Consider the following 22,780-nt stretch of genomic DNA (forward strand, 5'->3'; position numbering starts at 1 on the left):
ATGGGGACGGAAGGGCTCTTTGCATCCCAGACCCAGGAGGGGCCTGGGGTTCTGAGTAGAGTGGGTCTGGGGTGTGGGTTCCACAGGGTGGGAAGAGAGGGAGGATGTTTTTCTCCAATAACCTCATGGTTTCTAACAGCGCAAAGGCTCAGAAGCCCTGAGAGGAGCCAAGTCTGTCTTCCTTGGTCTCAGGGCCTAAGGGGCCACTTGAAGGACCCCTGCTCCTGCGGGTGGGGGTCCCTGGGCCATGCTCCCCCTGAGCCCAGATCTGCCATGCTCCTCTGTGTGGGCCTAGCTGTCTCCTGCCCTGTCTCTCCCTAGCCCTGAGGAGATGGTGTCCTGCTCCTGCCCCAGCTCTGTGCTCTGCCTCCTCCCCTCCCTGCTGCTCCTCCTCCAGCTGCCCCCTGGGGGATCCCAAGGTGAGTGTGTCCCTCCCTGTCCTGTGTCTCCCTCCGGTTGGTGGGGCCTAGGGGCTATGGGAGCTCTTCCTTCAGGAAGGATGGCTGAGTGGGGGCCCTGGCTCTAGAAAATGGGGGTGCTCTCCAACCACTCATGTGATGACTCAGTTAAGAGCAATCACTGAACTGTAACATGAGGCAGAGGGATGACAATTGCTCAGTCAGGGGGTTGTGATTCTTCAAGAAGTCAACTATGAAAAAATGTGAAATAACTTTCCCTTCATTTTTTGCTTTTGACTCTACGTATATTGGAAAATCTTGTCAGTCACTATTACTTTCCATTTCACCATTATTTTAAAGTTATCAGCCATGTGCCCGGTTCTGTGTACATAACAGACAGATCCCCATTCAGAAAGCTTGTTGTCTCACAGGAGACAGTGAATAATAAATGCAAGAAACCCATCCCACCCTCACCTAGCAGCAGAGCTGAAAGGAGGGATGAGGAGAGAGGGATGTTGAGGGGGAAGCTGTGTCCATCAAGGGGGTCAGTGTGATGGTGGGATGGGAGCAAAGCTCTGGGGATGGGGTGTTTGGGGTTTGAAGTCCCATGGAATGAATAGTCTGTGGGGAGCTGGCTGGTGCAGGGTGTGCAAGGACTGAAGGGTTGAGGGTCAGCTGGAGCAGAGGGAGAGGGAGGGACACAGGAGTGGGTGTCAGAGGCCTGGTGAGGGGTAACCCTGTGGGGCTGGGGGTGACTGTGAGGATGGAGATCCCCTGCCAGGATGTGAGCAGATCAGGACCTGGTTCAGCTCCCAGGTGAAAGGGGCCCAGACTGGGGGTGGCAGGAGAGACTAGTCTGTGTGTCTCCAGGTGAGAGAGGAGGGGCTCAGGCCAAGCTGGGGCAGCACAGGTGAGAAGTGGCTATTTGGGGGTGCAGGGGGCTCCTGAGGACATCACAGTCCTGTCCTATCCTTCCCAGGCCTCATTAGGACAAGGGGTCTGTCTGGGGAGCAGGCTGGGAAACCTCTTTATTTGTAATTGAAAGAACACTAATTTACACACTATAGATTCTAGGTATACAGTTTCTCACCCCAGCACTTGTACATTTCACACACACCAGCTACCAAAGTTCCCGTCATAATTATCCACCAAGTTATTCCCTCCTCCCTCCTCCCCCTCTAGTAATTGCTACATGTTGACAGTTCTAAAGGTTTGATTTTTTGTTTAATAGATTTTTTGCTCTTCCTAGTCCACAAATACGTGCAATCATACAGCATTTGTCTTAGTCCATTTGACTTAGAGTAATTTCCTCAAGTTCCATCCATGTTGCTTTAAAGGCATGGTGTGACCTGTTTAAAAAATATCTGAGTACTATTTCATTTTGTGTGTGTGTGTGTGTGTGTGTGTGTGTATATTTTACTCTATTTCTTTGGATATGACTTTGTTCCTGTCTCTCTCTCTTTGAGTCGTGGAGTATCCATTATGCTGATGATGCCTCTCCTCATGCAGTTAGTTAGTTCTTGCAGTTTTTTTCATTTTTCTCTTTTCTTTCCTTTGTGCTTTATTATCATGAGGTCACTGATTCCATCTTCCCTTTGGTCTACTCTGCTCCAGTAGCTTCCCCAGGAGTGAGTAGCTTCTTTCTTGATCTTTTTTACAGCCTTCATCTCTGTGATATTAATTTAAGGCTTCAGTTTTTATTTTCTGTTTACTGATTTATTTCCCAAGAAATTCAATTTATTTTTCTGAATTTTGTTTTATCTATTTGATTCACTTTTCTGTGTTTTCTCCATCTCTTTGACTTTCTTATTATGGCAATTTGAACTGTACTTGATAGAAAGATAAGATCTTCCAGCTCTTTGTAGTTGTATATTGGACAGTTGTTCTCTCTTTGTGATTTCATATTCCCTTGTGGTCTCAAGTTGCTATGAAGCATGTTTCTGGTGCTTTTTTTCTGCTTTAATTTCCTATTTTTTTTTTTAAACATCTGAGATGTTTAAAGAGATTTGCACTAATCCTAATTTTCTATCAGGTGACCCTGTAGTTTTATGTCTTTTTAGATTTGTAACTTATGCAGATCTAGAGACCTGATCCTTGAGATGCTGAGTCAGAGACTGTGGGGCTGCAGTCATCCAGCCTCTGGGTGGGTGCTCTGGCTGGGGCATGTGAGCTCATGTTTGTGGCACCCCTGACACCCGCCTCTCTCAGTTCAGTCCTGAGACTCTGCCCTGTGCACCACTGTCCCTGAGCTTCAGGAGGGCGGGCCAGTCCTGAGGAGGGGGTTGTGGAGGTGCATCCAGCTCTGTGCCTTGTTTCTTCACTGGGGACCTTGTTAGCTGGGAGCACCCAGTCAGAGCTGTGAGCCTCCTCACTGTCAGCTTGCGCTGCCCAGGGTCACGTGACTGTTTGAGTGACAGCACTACAGTTTTTGAAACATGGTCAGTAAAGCATGATTATCCTATATCCCTCTTGGTGCCGTCTTCCTGGTGACTGCTATATGAGAGTGTCCAGTTTTATCACAAGCCTTGTGTTCTCTGGATGCCCTGTTCACTCATTCACATTAATGATCCTCTGTGCAATGACATTATGAGTTTCCCTTGACACCATCTTTGTCCCACTGGATATCTTTGTAATACATGTTTTTGGGTATATCCCAATCTACAGCATCACATCTGGGGTAGGGCTCCCTCATTTTGCATTATAAACCATTCTGGTGATTGTGATAATGAAGGTGAAAACCATGGAATTAGAGCTCTTCATTGAAGGTCCTATCATGTATACAGTGAATGAGAGAACATCCTTCACATTTTTTTCTGGACCACAGGTTGTGGTTGGAAGATCACTCTCAGACTCAGAATTGTCACTACTAATCCTCAGGGCAGCTGTCTTCTCATTGGACACCATCTCTCATCCTGCCTGGGCCTCCCCCAGTGACGGTGTGTGTGCCCTGCTCTGGGTGTATCTCTCATGTTTCTAACTCCCATGTCTGTTCTCATAGAGAGTTTCCGTGTATTTGGCCCTTTGGATCCCATTGTGGCCGTGCTGGGTGAGGATGCCACACTGCCCTGCTCCTTATACCCAGCCATGAATGCAGATAACATGGAGTTGAGGTGGTTCCGGTCCAATATCTTGGAGTCAGTGTTCACCTATCAAGACCGACAGGAGCAGAATGAGAAGCTGATGGCCAGTACACAGGGCGAACCTCGCTGGTGGGAAAATTACTGAGCATAGGGGAGGCTGCTGTGCACATCCACAAGGTCCAGGCTGCTGACAACGGGCTGTACACCTGCTTCTTCAGCAACGGAGTCTTCCATGGGCAAGCCAGCTTGGAGCTGAAGGTGGCAGGTTGGTGACATGTTAAATATCTCAGAGTCCTGGAGTTTTGGAATTGGGGAGAAAATAAGGGCAATGGAATTTAGTTTTTTTATTTCACATATGAGTACAAATAGGCTTATTAATTCATGCTTTATTAAATGTAAATATAAAGGGTATTTATTACTTGCCTAGCCCTGTTCTAAACACTTGGATACATCAGCAAATCTAATAAAGTTCTTTACTCTGTGAGTTTATATTGTAGTAGGAGATAGAGGAATCATAATAATAACCAAGGCATAAATGATGCTGGGAAGTGAGAAGAGATGAAGACAGGAAGCTAAATGGAGTAGGGAAATGGCTCAGCAATGGGGGGCTGGGGCTGAGGGGAGGTTGCAGAAATATATAGTAGCTGAGGCTGGTGCCATGGGAGCAAAGACTCCAGGGAAGTGGGAATACAGCTGAGTAGATATCTGATGTGTGAGTGTTCCTTTCTCCTCAGTTTTATAGACAGATAATTAATAGGTATCATGTGTAATTCTATGGTATATGGCATGATGATTGATTTACATATACAGTGAAATGATTGCCATAATAGGTTAAATAACACCCATTTTCTATTATAGGTATAATGAAAAGAAAAGAAAAAAAATATACAAAAGAGGAAAATTTTTATCATTGTGAAGAAAAAAATCTTTGGAGTTTGTCCTTTAATAGCTTCCCTACATATCACACAACAATGTTGGCTATAGAAATGTTATACGTTATAGGAGAGGGAATTTCTATGTGGAGGAACAGCCCATGTAAATGACCTGGGGGAGCGTGTGTTTGGTGTGTGATCTGCTCACATGGTGTTCTCATGGCTGGTGGAGGAGAGTGAGGAGCTGGGTGTTGTGAGGTGACAATACTGTCATGAAAACGTGTTATGACTCTATGGTGGAGAGGTGGAGGGTGGTTGATTAATACTACCAAAGGTAATCATAAAACTCCATATGACATAGGTATTTGAGCTGGGATGTCATTTTATTAGACAAGTTCCATAAAGCCCATCAGACCAGATGAAGAAAGGAGGATGGAGTCACAGTGCCTGGTGATTGTGGACAACAGCAGTTAAATTCTTGGGTTTGGGGTATTGGGCCTTGAGGCCACAGGTGCTAAAAAATCTGAACAACACAGGAAGAAGAGGTTTGGGGAGGAAGTCTGTCATAGATATGAGTCTTAGTATGCATGTTGTGGTGTTTGTATGTGGATCTTTGAAGATTTTCAGCATAATAGCACTTAGAATGATGACTCTGGCAGTAGTGGGGAGGAAAAGAGAGGGGACAATTACTGGAGATGTGAAACGCACTTATGTTGTGGAAAGGAGGGCTGGCTTCACACAATGGCTGAGTGTGGACAGGAGTTCATCCATCATTGAGGTTTAGAAATAAGACCCAATTAGAGGCCTCCCTGGTGGGGTTAAAGTCTCTGAGCTACCAGGCTGTCACCAGCCACTGAGGCATGAGCTCTATCCCTGGCCAGGGAACTGACCAACAGGGCATGGCAGACCTCTCCTGTCTCACCTGCTGTTCCCCTCAGCAGTGTATTTCAGTGAACCTGCCTGTTCTTCTCCCTACTCTGTCTCTAGTGAATTCTCTCACCCCTGCACCTCTCACCTACAACCCAGTTCTTGTATGCATGAATAAATAAAAATAAATCTTAAAAAAAAGAAGAAATGAGGGCCTCTCCTGGTGGTACAGTGGTTGAGTGCTGGACTGTGAAGCTGCCTGCAGCCTCTGCAGTTCCTGTTCAATCCCCGGCCACCGGCAAGGATCCCACATGGCATGCAGACCTCTCCTGCAGCGCCCGCTGCTCCCTAAGCAGTATATTTTGTCAGTCTGACTGTTTTGTTCCCCGCTCTGGCTCTGGTGAATTCTCTCACCCTCCCATGCTTCTGACTGTACCCAGTGGTTGTATAAATAAATAAATAAATCTTAAAAAAAAAAAGAAGAAACGAGACCCAATTAAATGAATAGAATTGGGTCACAGAATTCAAAGTGGAAGAGGGAACTGAAGAGGCTTCCAAGCTTCCATGCTGCAGACTCATGTCGAGTCTGTTATTGATGTCAGGAACATTAATAATATGTCTATCACATTATTATTAGTTACCTATCACTATAGTGATGCTGTGTAACAAATGACCACAGACAACATCTCAGTGGCCTATAGTAATGGATTGTATTTACAATGGAGACTTCAGCTAACCTGGGATGGACTTGACTAAACTCCATTGGCTTTACTCATGCATCTTTGACCACGTGGACTTTTGCTGGTTTGTTCACATCAATGTTGTCACTGGCTCCTGGCTGAGGGAGGACAGCCTCAGGGAGAAAGGCTGGTGACAGGCCCAGGTCCATGAGCTCATCCTCCAGCACCTGAACTACGATGTCCTTCCATGGAGATGGCAGAGGGAAGACCCATGGGACCAACACTTTTTTTATTATTTAATTTTTTTTTTAATTTTTACATCATTGTTCATTTTTTTCCCCAAGATTTTTTTGTTTGCATATACAAGAACTAGAGTACAGGCAGAGGTGTGGGGGGTGAGAGGATTCACCAGAGACAGAGTGGGGAACAGAACAGGAGGACTGACTGAAATACACTGCTGAAGGGAAGCAGCAGGCAAGTCAGGAGAGGTCTGCTGAGCCATGTGGTAGCTCCCTGTCCAGGGATGGAACTCATGCTGCAGTGACTGCAGATAGTTTCATAGGTTGTGTCTTAACCCCTTGCACCTCCAGAGAGGTCCCATTGTTCATTTTTAAACAATTTTTTCTTCCCCCCTAGGTGTAGTCACCATAGAATTTCCTTCACCAATCCACCTGTGCACCATTGCCACAGTCCACTGTGCTCCTCCTTCCCTCCTTCTTATTCTCTCCCTCCTCCTCCTCTGCAGGATGTCTCTAATTTATAATTACCTGTTTTTGCTTTGTTGTGTTTTGTACTGTTATTATTTTTTTACACTGAAGTCTTATTTGGTTCCCCTATATTCTTGCTATAAGTGAAATCATCCGATATTTTTCTTTTTCCTTCTAACTTATTTCACTGAGCATAATTCCTTCTAGCACCAGCCATGTTGCTGCAAAATGGCAAGAATTTATCTTTATTGATTGCTGAATAATATTCCATAGTGTATATATATCACATCTTCTTGATCCAGTCATCTGTTTTTGGGCATTTGGGTTGTTTCCAGGTTTTACCTGTTGTAAATGTTGCTGCAATAAACAGGGGTACAGGTGTTCTTTTTTGAATCAATGTTTTTGTGTCCTTTGGGTAGATCCCTAGAAGTGGAATTGCTGGGTCATATGGTAGCTCAAATGCTGTGCCACCAGGGAGACCCCTATTCTGCTCATTTTTTTTTTTTTAAATAGAGGCATGTTTATTTATTTATTTGCTTGTTTGTTTGTTTGTTTTGTTTACACATGCACTGGGTACAGTCAGAAGTGCAGGAGGGTGAGAGAATTCACCAGAGCCAGAGCGGGGAGCAGAGCAGGCAGAAGGACCGAAGTACACTGCTGAGGGGAGCATCTGGCAGCAGGAGAGGTCTGCGCGCCATGTGGGACCCTCCTCCGGTGGCCGGGGAGCAGCCAGGGATCGAACCGGTGCCACAGAGGCCGCAGGCAGCTTCACAACCCAGCGCTCGACCACTGCGCCACCGGGGAGGCCCTAGTCTGCTCATTTTTTTACTGTATTGTTTACTTTGTTTTGTTGAGTCATGTGAGTTCTTGGTGTATCTTTGTGATCAGTACTTTTCAGTTGTATGGAGTGCATAATTTTTTTCCTACTAGTGTGGTGTCTCTTTGTGTTGGTTAATATCTCTTTTTCTGTACAGAAGCTTTTCATGCAATCCCAGGTGTTTATCTTTTCCTTCACTTTCTTTGCTTTGGGAAATGAGTCTTTAAAGATGTTACTGAGGCCTCCCTGGTGGCTTGGCAGGTTGAGCACAGTGCTGTGAAGCATCTGCAACCTCTGCGTGGGTTCGATTCCTGGCCAACCAGGGAGATACCAAATGGTGTGGCAGCCCTTTCCTGTCTTGTCCACTGCTTCCCTTAGCAATATTTCAGTTGTCTGCCTGTTCTGCTCCCTGCTCTGTCTGTGGTGAATTCTCTCACCCTCTTGTACCTATGGCCTGTACCCAGTTCTTGTATAAATAAATCTTTTTTTTTAAAAAAGATGTTACTGAGATGCATGTCTTGTAGTGTTTTACCTATATTTTCTTCTATATATTTTATGGTTTCAGGTCTTATGTCCAGTTCTTTTATCCATTTTGAGTTGATTTTTGTGCATGGTGGGAGGTAGTGAGCTAGTTTCATTGTTTTGCTTGTGGTGGTCCAGTTTCCCCAGCACCATTTATGAGTAAACTGTCCATGTTCCACTGCATATTCTTTTCTCCTTGTCAAAGATTAGCTGTCCTTATAAATGTGGCTCTATTTCTGGGGTCTCTGTTTGGTTCCATTGGTCTGTGTGTCTATTTTGTTCCAATACCAAACTTTTAATTATTATAGCTTTGTAGTACAGTTTGAAGTTTGGGAATGTGCTACCTCCATTCTCCTTTGGCTATTAGTGTTTTTTTTTTTTTTTCTTTTGTGGTTCCATATGAATTTCATCAATATTTATTCTATTTCTTTGGAGGGTGTCATTGAATTTTTATTGGAATAGCATTGAATCTGTAAATCGCTTTTGTCAGGATGACCATTTTAATAATGTTAATTCTTCCAATCCATGAGCAGGGGATGTCTTTCCATTTCTTTGTGTCTTCTTCTATTTCTTTTAACAGTGTTTTATAATTTTCGTTGTATAGGTCCTTCACCTCTTTTGATAGGTTTATTCCCAAGTATTTGATATTTTGGTTTCAATTATAAAAGAGATTTTTTTTTATTTTTTCTTCTTCAGATTGATTTTTTGTGTATAGGAAGGCTACTGATTTTTGTGTGTTGATTTTGTATCCTGCTACTTTACTAAACTGGTTGATTATTTTGAGTAGTTTTTCTGTGAAGTTTTTAGGGTTCTCTATGTATATTATCATATCATCTGCAAATAGTGATAGTTTTACTTCTTCTTTCCCTATTTGGATTCCTTGTATGTCTTTCTTTTGTCTCATTGCTCTGGTTAGGACCTCCAGTATTTTATTGAAGAGCAGTGGTGAGAGTGGACATCCTTGTCTTGTTCCTGATCTTAAAGGATAGGTCTTCAGGTTTTTGCCATTGTGAATCATATTGGAAGTGGGTTTGTCATATATGACTTTTATCATGTTAAGATGTGTTCCTTCTATCCCAAGAATTTCAAGGGCCTTCATCATAAATGGATGTTAGACTTTGTTGAATGCTTTCTCAACATCTATCAATATGATCATATGGTTTTTATTTTTCTTTTTGTTGATGTATTAGATTACACTGCTTGATTTTTGTGTGTTGAACCATTCTTGTGCCCCTGGGATGAATCCCACTTGATCGTGGTGCACTATCCCTTTGATGCATTGTTGGATTCTCTTGGCAAGGATTTGGTTGAGGATTTTTGTATCAGTGTTCCATAGCCTGCAATTTTCTTCTTTTGTGTTGTCTTTGTTTGGTTTCAGTATTAGGATAATGTTGGCTTCATAAAACATATTTGGTATTATTCCTTGTTTTTTCAATTTTTTTAAAGAGTTTGTGTAGGATAGGCACTAATTCACTGCTGAACGTTAGGTAGAATTCATTTGTGAAGCTGTCTGGGTCTGGGGTTTTGTTTTTGGGTAGTGTTTTGATTATTGCTTCAATTTCACTGCCTATAATTGGTCTGTTTAGGTGTTCTATTTCTTCTTTATCTAGCTTTGGATGATTGTATGGTTCTAGGAATTTGTTCATCTCTTCTAGATTGTTGAATTAGTTTGCATATAAGTGTTCATAGTAATCTCTGATTATTCTCTTGATTTCTACCAAGTTTATTGTGATTTCTACTCTTTCATTTATAATCCTATTTATATGTGTTTTCTCCCATTTTTTTCTTTGTGAGCCTGCCTAGAGGTTTGTCTATTTTGTTTATTTTGTCAAAGAACCAACTTTTGGTTTCATTGACCTTTTGGGTTTTTAATTTCTATTTCATTTATTTCTGCTTTGATTTTTATTATTTCCTTTCTTCTACTGGCTTTAGGGGTTTGTTGTTGTTGTTGTTGTTGTTTTGTTATTCTTTTTCTAGTTCTTTGAGATGTGAGATTAGTTTGTTTCCTGTTTCTTGATGTGAGCCTGTATTGCTATATATTTTCCTCATTACTGCTTTTGCTCTATCCCATATATTTTGGAAAGTGGTGTCCTCCTTGTTGTTCACCTCAACGTATTTTTTAATTTCTTCTTTGATCTTCTCATTAGTCCAGTGGTCTTCCAGTACTGTGTATTTCAATCTCTATTAAGTGGGAGGGTTCCTTGTTTTCTTGTCTTGATTTCATTGTAGTTTAATGCCTTTATGATCAGAGAATATAGTTGGAATGATTTGATCTTCATGTATCTGTTGATGTTTGTTTTGTGGCTCAGTATGTGATCAATTCTGGAGAATGATCCATGTGCACTTGAGAAAAATGTCTACTTGGATTTTTTGGGTGTAGCGTCCTATGAATGTCTGTTAAGTCCATGAGTTCTATATCTTTATTTAGGGCTCTAGTGTCTTTGTTTATATTTTGTCTCATTGATCTGTCCATTGGTGAGAGTGGGTGTTGAAGTCTCCCACTATATATGTATTTTCTTTAATGTCTGTTTTCAGAACTGAAATTTACTGTCTAATATGTTTTGGTTCTCCTTCAATTGGTGAGTATATGTTGATGATTGTTACATCTTCTTGATGTATTGTCCCCTTGATTAAAATGTAGTGTTCATCTATGCCTCTTTTTACCTTTTTTTTAATTTGGAGTTTATTTCATCAGATATAGATATAACTGTTCCTTCTTTTTTAGTCCATTTGCTTGTAGGATTGTTTTCCAACCTTTTACTTTCAGTCTACATTTATCTTTTGTCATTAAATGTGTTTCCTGGAGACAGCAGAAGCCTGGATTTTTTTATTTAATCCAGCCTGCTACTCTGTATCTTTTTATTGATGAATTTAATCCATTTACATTTAGAGTTAATATTGATTTGTTGGCATCTGTGTTTGCCATTTTGTTTGTCTGTTTTGTGATTTTATTCCTTGCTTTATTCTGTTCTTTTTTTTTCATTCCTTTGTTGTTTTTTGGCTTTAAGACTTCTTGTAGGGGGCCTCCCCGGTGGCGCAGCAGTTGAACACTGGGTTGCGAAGCTGCCCACAGCCTCTGCAGCGCCGGTTCGATCCCTGGCTGCTCCCCAGCCACTGAAGGAGGGTCCCACATGGCGCGCAGACCTCTCCTGCCACCCGCTGCCCCCTTCAGCAGTGTACTTCGGTCCTTCTGCCTGCTCTGCTCCCTGCTCTGGCTCTGGTGAATTCTCTCACCCTCCCGCGCTTCTGACTGTACCCAGTGCTTGCATAAATAAATAAATAAATAAATAAATAAATAAAAAGACTTCTTGTAGAAATTTTGGAGTGGAGGTTTAGTTGTAAAGAACTTCTGGAGTTTCTGTTTATCTGAGAAGGTCCATATTTTTTCTTCATAGAGGAAGGAGAGCTTTGCAGGGTAAAGCATTCTTGGTTGGCATTTATTATCTTGAAATTTGTTTAACATGTTACTCCATTCTCTTCTTGCCCGCAGTGTTTCTTTGGAAAGTCAGAAGTTAACCTGATTTGTTTTCCCTTAGAAGTTGTCTGTTTCTTCCCCCTTGCCAGTTTTATTATTTTTAGCTTGTCTTGGACTTTTGCAAGCTTTACTATTATGTGTCTTGCTGTGGTTTACTTTTCATTCTGGTAACTGAGAGTTCTTCTCCCTTCTTGTATGTCCATATTAGTCTCTTTTTTCATGCTTGGAAAGTTTTCTTCAATCACCTCCTTGAAAAATTTTCAGTTCCTTTGTCTCTCTCCTCACCTTCTGGAATGCATACAACTTACATTTCCTCTCTTCATGGAGTCTGGTAATTGTTAAAGATTGTCCTCATTCTCCTTCCTTTGAACTTCTCTCTCCTTTTCTCTTTTGGTTCTTTTTATATCTGTATCTTTGAGAGTACTGATCCATTCTTCCATTTCATTGATTCTGTTTTCATGCTTTTCCCAGAGTTCTTTATCTCCTCCTATGATCTTTTAATCTCCTGTTTCTTTTTTTTTAATAACCTTGGTCTTTTTTTTAAGATTTATTTATTTATTTATACAAGCACTGGGTACCGTCAGAAGCACGGGAGGGTGAGAGAATTCACCAGAACCAGAGGGGAGAGCAGAGCAGGCAGACTGACGAAGTACACTGCTGAGGGGAGCAGCAGGTGTGGCAGGAGATGTCTGTGCACCATGCGGGACCCTCGCCGGCGGCCAGGGATCGAACCAGCGCTGCAGAGGCTATGGGCAGCTTCACAGCCCAGTGCTCAACCTCTGCACTGCCAGGGAGGCCCTCCTGTGTTTCTTTTATTACATTTCTTAAGGTCTTGATTTCGTCTTCAGTTCATTGATTATTTGTCTCATATCATTATTTTCCTTTTCGCTTTCTTTACACTTTTTAATCATGATGACTACTAATTCTCTGATAGGCAGAGAAGTTTTTCCATGTCATTGTTGAGCTCTGGTGACTGTTTTTCTTTTTGTGTTGTGTTCTTCCCCTGTGTGCTTTCTTGGTTATTTGTATGTTTCCTTCTCCCTGCTGTTTGCTTTCTAATTATTTGTATGCATTGGGACATTGTGCCACTGGTGTTGGCAGGCATCTCTTTGCAGTGCTCTGCAAAGTGGTGTTGGAAATTGTTTACCAGACTGAGTCCAGTACCGTTAGGTCAAAATTCCACCAGGGTTTTGATGCTGTGGCTGTGTTGTTGGGCACTGTCACTTACATTTACTCAGTTCCTGCAGGGAATCAGCTAGTTAGTGATTTTTTTCTGGTCACTAGTTGACACCAAAGAACTGTACTTGCTGACCTGTGATTTTCCTCAGTAGCTCTCTGAGAAATGGAGGAGTGGAGGGGAGCACCTCAACACAGGGGCAATTGTTCAAGCTGGGTGCTGTGTCTGCCCCATGTTCACCAGGTGCTGTGTCCACAGCTGTGTGGAATCAGTGCCCTGAATTATGTGCTCTAGTTCTCAATTCCAGGGCTAGCAGATCCAAAATGCTGGCTGTCACCCTATGCAGTGCCCACTGTAATGGCACGTCCCATGCCCTGGATCCTGTGCCTGGCTTTCAGTTCCAGAATGGGGTCTTGCTCCAGCCTTGTTTCCCTTCTTATCCTCGTTTGCATGGCCCTCCCCCTCTTAGAGACTGAGGGTGGTTTTAGAATCCCTGGCTTCCATCAGGAAGTTGGTGATTTTGTTGTGATCAGTAGGTGGTAGGTGGCACCAGAGATCTTTCCTAGTATCCTTCCAAAACTACTTTTTCCCCATGGGTCTCCAGGGAACTGAATGGGGGTGGCATGGAATGCCTCAATGGCGTGGGGGTGCTGTGTCCGCCCTGTGCCCCATGTCTTGGGGATCCCATACTCCAAATTTCATGCCCCAGTTCTCAGTTCTGAAACCCTCAGATCTGGGATAGGTGGTAGCCCAGTTCAGTGTCCGCAGAAATGGCATCTTTTGTACCTCACTCCCATGCCTGGGCGCCTGGTTTTTGATTACTCAGTGAGGGTCATTCATCTGAGTGAAGGCCCCCATGAATTTCCCCATAAACCTCAGTTGTGGGCACATGAGGACCTGGGCAGTTGTGATCCACGTATGCTTTTCAAGCACACATGTGTGCTTTTCCACATAAACTTACTGGCTGGCCTTTGGCTATTTGCAGGTCTCTCCACAGACTTCTTCTTTTCCTCTAATGGCACCAAGTTTGTGATTACCTGGTGCAGTTCATTCACCTCTGTCTTGATTCCTGCAAGGTTCTCCACAGTTCCTGGTCACAGGGTACAGTGCCTGCAGTAGTTCCTTTCCACTCACTGTCCTGCTTGGTCTCTTGTTTGTTCTTGGTTTTTGTTTTTCTCTTTTCTGTTGGTCAGAGGGTGCTGGCTTTGTGGGTGGGGGAGGGTAGCAGGGTTCTGATCACCAGCACTTTTTTTTTTTCTGATCGTCAGGAACGATCAGAGTAACTCTGCTGAGTTACATAAGCTGATCTGTCATTAGGCACATGAAGTCACATGACCGAACCCAGTCATGGGAACTAAAATGTACATGGCAGTGTGAAGAAGCATGATGAATTAGGCATATTTTTATTACTAATTTACCTCCGATGAGACAAAAGCATGAATTCAGATGTAGAATCTTGAGTTTGAAGAGCATGTGAGGAATCCTGGCAGATGTAATCCACAGGGATGGAGCTATAAGAAAGAGAAAGTTAAGGAGCCTGGTGAGTTGATATTTGGAAATGATATGTAAAAAGACACAGAAGCTGTGGGAAAAGATTCCCTGGGAGAGGGTGTGAGATAAAATGGGCTTTAGGGGCCTCCCTAGTGGCCCAGCAGGTTGAGCACAGTGCTGTGAAGCTGTCCACAATCTCTATAGTGCCGGTTTGATTCCCGGCCAGACAGGAGATACCCACATGGCACAGCAGACCTCTCCTGTCTCGCCTGCTTCTCCTCTCCCAGTGTTTGTCTGTCTGCCTGTTCTGCTCCCTGCTCTGTCTCTGGTGAATTCTTTCATCCTCCCACACCTCTGGCCAGTTCCCCAGTTCTTCTATAAATAAATAAATCTCTTTTTAAAAAAAAAAAAAAAAAAGATGGGCTTTAAGGACTGAATCCTGGGACTGTGCTGGCTTCAAGGGCAGGTGGTGGGAGATAAATCAGGAAAGGGCCCCTCAGGGGGTTCCAGATTGCAACAACTACCCTCAAGAGAAAGGAAACCAAACCAAGATGGAGGTGATTTGAAGATGAGGTCAGGAGTACCCTGCACTGAAGGAGACTACAGGAGAGGACTGTGGATATTGGGGTATTGGTCAAATGGCAGACTTTTGTTGACTCACCAAGAACAGAATGGAATAGAAGGGGAAGCTGCACTGTGGTGGCTGAGATGTTGGTGACAAATGAGAAAATACAGCTGTTTATGAATCATATTATGAATATACTCTTCTAACTAGAAAAGAACTCTACAAAGATTTGAACATGTTATATAATTATAAAAATAATAGGTAGAGGGCCTCCCTGGTGGCACAGCACTGTGAAGCTATCCACAGCCTCTGCAGCAGGAGTTTGATCTCTGGCCAGCCAGTGAGCTACCCACATGGCACAGCAGACCTCTCCTTTCTCGCCTGCTGCTCCCCTCAGCACTATATTTCAGTAGATCTACCTGTTCTGTTCCCCACTCTGTCTCTGGTGAATCCTCTCACCCCTACACCTCTGGCCTGTATCCCAGTTCTTGTATGCATAAATAAATAAATCTTTAAAAAATAATAATAATAGCTAGAAAGGTAAAGAATAGCATGTCATTGTGGTCTTCTTGCTCCCCCAGGGGTGGACTACCTCCAGACACCCCAGAATGCATCTTAAAAGACTGCCCTGGAGTTGTGCACAGAAGGGTCCTGTCCCACCTGGCTCTCATCTTCCCTCCACAGGTGTGGGCTCTGCCCCCCAAGTGCATATCACAGGGCCAGAGGAGGACGGGGTGCACGTGGTGTGCATGGCCTCAGGCTGGTTCCCAGAACCCCAGGTTAAGTGGAGAGACCCCCATGGGGAGGAGTTCATGGAGTTTTCTACAGCCTACCCCAAGGATACTAAAGGGCTCTTCAGCGTGGAGTCTGCTCTGGTGGTGAGAGACAGCTCTGTGGGGAACGTGACCTGCTCCATCCTCAACCCAGTCCTGCACCAGGAGAAGGCCATGGCCATTGTCATCCCAGGTCATCTCTGCTCCCCTCCCCACTCCCTGAGAGTCAGAGGGAGGGGCTGGCACCCCCAGGTGTGCTGGGCTGGGCTGTCCTGGGCTGTGTCCTGATGGGGTCTCTGTGGGGTCTCTGTCTGCAGAGCCCTTCTTCCCCTAGGCCTCTCCCTGGAAACCAGCTTTCCTGGTGAGCCTGCCCTTGCTGCTGCTCCTGCTCCTGGGGGCTGCCTGCTACACCCAGAGAGAACATTCCACACAGATGCGGGAGCTGCAGGAACAGAGGAACCTACATCAAGCTAAGGAGAAGGACCGAGAGACAAAGGAGGAGGCCCTAAGGGACAGAGGTAAGGCATTGCAGGGCCTGGTTTATTGAGAAGGGCAGTGGGTTCTGAGAGGGACAAGTTGACCACAGAGCCAGAGCCCAGCGTCCACTCTGCAGGGAGATCAAGCAGGTGCTGAGTCCCAGAGAGGACAGTGTAGTTTGGAGGCTCAGTTTGGTCTGAAGGTGGAAATTCTAGGACACACAGAGTTTTGTTTTTGTGGCTTCTCTAGGCACAAATTTTGTTCTTAGGGACAGTTTATTCTTATAATTTTCACTCTCTTTCAGATGAACTCCAGGTAATTCTAGGTAAGCTCTGCTCTCCCTCCTGGTCTCACTGTCCCCTTCATAGGAGACGTTCTCTTTCTTTGCTCACCTGTTTCCTGTGTTGTTTTTCAGACCAGAAGAAGGCAGCTTACCTGGCTGGTGAGTGATGCTCCAGAGGTCCCTGTGCTCAGGGGTCCCTCCCCTTGGCTGTCTAAGCATAGACATGTGGACCCTTCCCTGAGGTAGAAGTGGGAGTGGGTGGGAGGCAGGACCCTGTTCCACAGGCTCTCTCAGATCTGGGCGCTGTTTCCCTCCTAGTCTTGGGATCCTGGTGAGGTGGTGACCCCTGGAGTCTCCTGCATCCTAGTCTCATTCCAGCCCTGAACATTCCCACCATGATGCTGGCTTTCTGGCATTCAGTGCATCTCGTTCTTGGTCAGCACCTGGAAGCAGAAGCCTGCTGCTCTGAAATTTCATAGATCAATGGGCTCTTTAAATTTAGGAATGTAACCTCATTCTTTCCTCTCTCCTCACAACCCACCCAAGGAGAATCTGTTCTTTTGGTTCCTGAAGATGCTGATCAATAGTGATGTGAGAGGATGGGGTCATACTGCAAGGGAGGGGGTGAGAGGACTTTCCATCTCCCAGAGAGTGTTTATCTAGAAATACTTCATCTGAGAAGATGAGCTACTTCTACACTTGAGTTGGTGTGATGTACATGTTGTGTTCCTATTTTATCTTCATGTAAATTTCCCAGATATATTTGCAGAAATAATGAATATAATAATTACAGACTAATATATACATTTAAAGATATCTTATCTTTTATTGCTTTTGATTCTGTGTATCAAAAGTGAACAGCAAATGAAACAGGAGCTTTGTGGTGCCCAGAGCCGCTCAGTGACTTGCCAAAGCCCCACAGCAGCAGCAGGCAGGGCTGGGTCAGTCTGTCCTGCAGGCTCCTGACCTGAGCCAGGGATTTCCCACCACCCCCTGCTGTCTGCACGGGGCAGGAGGTCATGACTTCTCAGCCTCTCCCCTCCATCCCCCAGAGAGCATCTCATCTGTAGAACAGGGGGATCCCAGGGCCCTTGGGTCACATGAGCAGCTGGTTGTGCTGAGGTCTCCCCTGTGTATTCCCTTTCAGCCTGGAGGAAGGCCCAGCTGTATGCAGGTGAGTGGCCCTGAGGGGCCTGGGAACCCTCCCAGCCTCTCCTCTGCCCCTTCTCTATCAGGGACCCCACCAGGAAGGACCTGGGGTCCCTGGTCTCCTCTCACTCTGGAGCCTCCATCTGAGAACTGCAGGGGCCCCCTTGTGAGCCCAGACCTGCCTCCACCTGCCCTGTCCTCCCTGCAGGTCATGTGGGGTCAGGACACCCTCTGACCCCTTGTCACCTGGTCCTTCCTGTGGGTGAGGACAGTGGGGGTCAGTATGAGGGGAGGCTGCAGCAGGGACAAGTGTGTGGGTCAGGAATTGCAGGTGTCTGAAAGATTCCAGACAATCTGCTTCTTGCTTAGGAGTCAGGTCTTGCTAAGGGGGGGGCGGGGTCCTTGCTTATGGATCCTGCTGGATCCAAAATCCCTGTTTTCTCTTGGTTCTCTGTCTCCTCATGCTCTGCTCCATGTCAAGCTGGATTTTCCCTCTAAGCCTTTTGGTTGCTGAGGAATCAGTTGCTTTAGAGCTGGTTTGCTGACTCTATGTCATAGCTTCTGGGACGTTTGTGACTTCTGTGTGGGGCCTGTTAAAGATCTGAAATTACATGTAAAATCCTCTGTGTGTATATATATTTGTGTGCCTTTGTAACAAGATAAACAATGTATGATTTGTCAGAACCATCGCTTTGTTTTTTTAGGAGAATTCTCTTTCTGAATGTCTGATGGATGCTGATAATTAGATTTATTTTTTTAATGGGGTAATTATGTAATTGGAAAAGAACAAATCTTGAATGGTTATAATCCATTTCCAAAGAATATGGGAGAAATTTGAAAGAAAAGTCTAGATGTAGAAAAGAGAGTGGGAAATAGAGGCATGTTTGGAAGAAGAGCCTTCTAGAGCTGAGGAGAGCCTTCTAGGGCCTGAGGAGAAGTCACAGGGCACATCACCATGTTTGAATTGTGCTGTGTGGATGCCATGAAAGGCTTGGAAATAAAATACAGTGGGCGTTTTTTGAAATATTTCAGATAAACTTACACTTTAAAACCCATTCTTGAGGTGACCATCTAATTGAATTGCCTCTGATATGAGTTCTCTCTTCCCCTCCCCATCACTCCCCGTCCTCCCTCCCTTCTCCTACTCTGCCCCAGATCAGGGTCTGCCTGGGTCCTGCAGGGAAGGTCATTGATGCTGGTGAGGGGAGATCTGAGCCTTGTGAGCCTGAGTCACACAACCTTTCCCTGCTCAGGAGTTTGTTTATAGTCTTGGACACAGACCCTGAGCCAAGAGAGGGCCGTTGTAGGGTAGGCGTCTCGGAACCAGGAGTGTGAGGACCCTCCTGAGAGTCTCCCTGGTTCTCCTGGGGATTGATTTCCACACAGTGAGGATCATAGAGTTGTCTTCACCACCATTCCAGCCTCGGCCGAGTTTATGTCTCATGCATTTTGACATAAACTTTTCTTTGGTATGCAAAAAGAATGGTGTTTTTAAATCACCATTATGAATGAAACACCATTAATACACTAGAATCAACATTTTGATATTGACAGTTTCACAGATGGAAACTTGTGCGATCTCGTGTTATTTACAAAATTTAACAAAGTTTTTTTTTTTTTTAAAGATTTTTTTTTTTTTTATACACGAACTGGAGTATAGGCTAGAGGCATGGGAGGGTGAGAGAATTCACCAGAGACAGAGCGGGGAGCAGAACAGTCAGATGGACGGAAACACACTGCTGAGGGGAGCAGCAGGAGAGACAGAAGCCGTCTCTGCCACACCATGTGGGTATCTCCCTGGCTGGCCAGGTATTGAACCTGCGTTGCAGAGGCTGCAGAGCACTTCACAGCATTACCTCAACCTGCTGCTCCACCAGGGAGGCCCCAGTAACAAAGATTTTGACTTAAAGTTTTTCCATAAAATTAACTGGCTAGTGCAGTGCAGTGCATACACAGTGCCTGACATGCTGTCTCAAATTAAGTGTCACTTCCATTTTCTCCTTTTGTTCCTACTGCTCCTGTTCCTGTTCTCCTCCACTACCTCTTTTTTATTGTTGTATGAAAGAAGTATAGTGTTCAGCATTATATTAGATGTCCGTTAATATCTCAGTGAAAACAAGTAATTTTAAAACATCATTTTTCCTCAAAGAGGAAATTGGGCTGGGTCAGCCCAAGCATTGCTTGTGATCTTGTTTCTTATCAAGCAACTCAACAAAGACCAAAATGCCTGCTTCTCTGTGTGACCCTGTGTAGGTGTGGTTGGTGCCACACATTTATACACAATGTGTACAAGAAAATGTTCCTTTTGCCTATAAATGTGGATCCCAAATTCCCCTTTCTCCCTCTCTCTCGTCACACAGTTGGGAGACTCAAGCTCTCCCTGAAGTCCTCTCAGAGTCTTGCTGTGTCTGACCTGAGTGTTGGGGAATGACCTGCTTCCTCCTTCCCAGGCAGGTGTGGAGTGGGGGTTGACATGGCCTTAGGGTGCTGAGGGAGAGGGGCCTGTTCTCCCCTTTCAGTCATTTCAAGGTCTCCTCTGGGGCCACTGGTTTATGATCCTGTGTAGCATATGCTGAGGGGGGCAGGGCATGTCCCATCTGGTCATTAGGGCTGTGGATGACCCTCCCTCTACAGCAGAGTCTGGGTCTGGGTCTGTCTCTGGTCAGCAAATTGATGAACCTCCTGGTTCCTTCCTCCTGTCCCACATCCTTGTCCTCCTCTCCTCACCCGTCCTTCCCTCCCTGCCTGCTCTCCAGGCCCCTCTCTCTCCCTCCATCTCCCCAGAGCAGGTGACACCTCTGGGTCCTCATCACTCCACCTGCATCATGGGGTCCTGGTGGTCCCTCCAGACCCTCCCCTGCCACAGCCCTGCTCACCTGCCTGGGCCCCCACATGAGGCATCAGAGCTCCAGCTGCTGCTGACACACATCACCACACCCTGAGCAGCGTCACCCACACAGTTTATCATCTCACACTCCTGCAGGGCAGACACCTGAGACCAAGTCCTGGGACTAACTCCAGGGTCTGGCAGGTCTTTCCTTCCAGGTGCCCCTTCCTCTCCCAGGATCTAGGGCCTCCCTACTTTGACTGGGGACCCCCATCCTCTGTCTACACAGCCTGCCCTGCAGCCTCTTTATGGCCCTGCTGCTGTCACCATGTGACTGTCTCTGAGCACAGGTGCAGGGGTCATGGCTATTGGGGTTCATGTGATTGGTTCTACCTGTATGATCCTCAATAATGTCCCTGTTTCCAGGTCCCGTCTCTGTCCCACCTGCAGATTTCTCTTTCCTCTGCTGAGGACATATTGACAGGGTTACTGGCTTAGAAAATTGACATCTCTGGAGCTGTTATTTTGCTGAGACAGAAGTTATTCTTGGAAGCTTCTATCTCTCTAATCTATTCTTTGAGGAATCAGATGAGTCCATCTAATATTTGTGTTCTCTATAGGAATGATTTTGTTCCCAGCATCCACACAAATGTATGGAGATGTTACTAGTGTTTGATCTTCTCAGTGTGTGTCCATGTCCCTACTCTGCATGTCTCTCTCCCTCTAGACTCCTCTCCACCCCCTCCCAAGTGGTCAGGACCCTCTGCTGAGTGTCCTGAGTCTCCTCACTCATGTCACAGTCACTTCCATGTGCAGCCAGTCACGTTGTATTTTTCTCTTTGAAAAATTGATTTATTTAGAATCAAAATGAAAAGCTCACTTATGGGCCTCCCTGGTGGCGAAAGGGGTTAAGACACAGCACTATGAAGCAATCTGAAGCTACTGCAGCATGAGTTTGAGCCCCAACCAGGGAGATACCCACATGGAGTGACAGACCTCTCCTGACTTGCCTGCTGCTCCCCTCAGCAGTGTATTTTAGTCAATCTGCCTGTTCTGTTCCCCGCTCTGTCTCTGGTGAATCCTCTCACCCCCTGCACCTCTGGCCTGTACCCAGTTATTGTATGAAAAAATAAATAAATCTTAAAAAAAAAAAAAATGAAAGCTCTGCCTTCCAGCCTCCATGTTTCCAGGCTTCCACAGGCCTTTGATCAAGCCACACACAGGCATGGGCTTGATTGTAGCTCTATTACCCTTGGCTTAGAGAGAAGCTGCACATTCAATTCTAGTAGGTCTTCATAAGTACATAGATAGTCCTTGGCATTTTGATCTCCACAGAACCTATTCAAGAAAACCTTGTTTCCAGAATGGGTTTGTGTTTGGTGACTTCAAAAGTATAATTTGATGGTCATATCTAGTAGAGCTCTTTCTGTTCTGTTGGTATCCAGCCTCTCAGTCCCTGAGTATTAAGCTTATGGCTTAACTTTCATGGGAAATTTGCAACATAACAACTGTGTGTGTGTGTGTGTGTGTGTGTGTGTATTTGTATCTGTGAATCTAAAAGTTAAATGCATCAATTAAATGTTTCGACATACTTTTCCCTATGAATTCTGTGTCCCTCTCTTGTAGAAAAATAGGTGTGGGCCCTGATGTGTGAGTATCTAGAGTCCCTCACGTGACATGTGTGTCTCTTGCAGATTGGCGGAAGGAGCAGTTCCGGGCCTGTGAGTGACTCTGTTCTCTCTGGGGCTGCTCAGCTTCTGGCCTTTCCTTCTGTTTTCTGTGTAGACACAGACTCTGAACTCTCCATGGGGGTGGGGTGGGTGCAGCTGTGACGTCACACAGCTGGCCTGGGGAGTGACTGGTCATGGGTGCTGAAGGGGAGCCCAGACTGGTCCAGGGGTCCTGTAATATATCTGACCACCAATAAGTCTTGTGAATCTTTTTCATGCTTGGGAGATTGTGGGCTGGAGGCAAAATTCTCTCATTTCAGGGACCATATCCCTCCCCATATACAACTAAGTATCTGGGGTAAGGAGGTATGTGCCCTTGTCATGGGGCAGGGGGCCTTGCATAATGGGTTCCTCTCTCTGCAGGGTCTGTCACTCTGGATCCAGATTCTTCCCATACTGGAATTGATGTCTCTCATGACAAGAAGAGTCTGACCTGTAGACTTGATCATATATTAAAAGGATTGTCTGCTTTAGGTCTTGAGGGCATCACATCAGGGCGCTGTTACTGGGAAGTAGAAGTCAGGAGTGGAGACAGAAGCAAATGGGGACTGGGGGTCTGGAAGGAAGATGAGAAAATGAGATACAACAATGTGAACCCCTGAATGGGTTCAGGGTTGTAGGGAGGTTCCCACAAGGCTTTGCGGCCTATACTAGCCCTTATACTTGGCTATCCCTTAGGCAGTTTCCCTACAGGGTGGGGGTTTTCCTGGACTATGATCAAGGGGACGTCTCTTTCTATGACATGACTGATGGCTCCCACATTTTCTCCTTCCCTCCTGAGTCCTTCTCTGGGAATTTCCTTCCATACTTCATCTGTTATTTTGGAGACGTGTCCATGACCCTCTGTCCCCTGGAGGCTGGGCCCCAGAAGCCCTCTGTGCCCATGAACA

At 45.2% G+C, this 22,780-nt stretch overlaps 1 protein-coding gene across 1 annotated transcript; it reads left to right on the forward strand.

The window, feature by feature from the left end:
• Positions 1-22,780, forward strand: LOC119251374 (butyrophilin-like protein 1). Its single transcript, XM_054698135.1, is given in 11 exon segments — positions 1-55; positions 345-419; positions 3,397-3,582; positions 3,585-3,743; positions 15,336-15,617; positions 15,742-15,942; positions 16,206-16,226; positions 16,317-16,343; positions 17,332-17,358; positions 21,855-21,881; positions 22,254-22,780. Coding segments are annotated over 11 exon segments (1,299 nt in total). The 3' UTR covers positions 22,493-22,780.

This window comes from Talpa occidentalis, unplaced genomic scaffold, assembly GCF_014898055.3.
Source record: "Talpa occidentalis isolate TD23 unplaced genomic scaffold, MPIMG_talOcc4v2.1 talOcc4.2, whole genome shotgun sequence".
In the NCBI taxonomy this organism is placed as follows: Eukaryota; Metazoa; Chordata; class Mammalia; order Eulipotyphla; family Talpidae; genus Talpa; species Talpa occidentalis.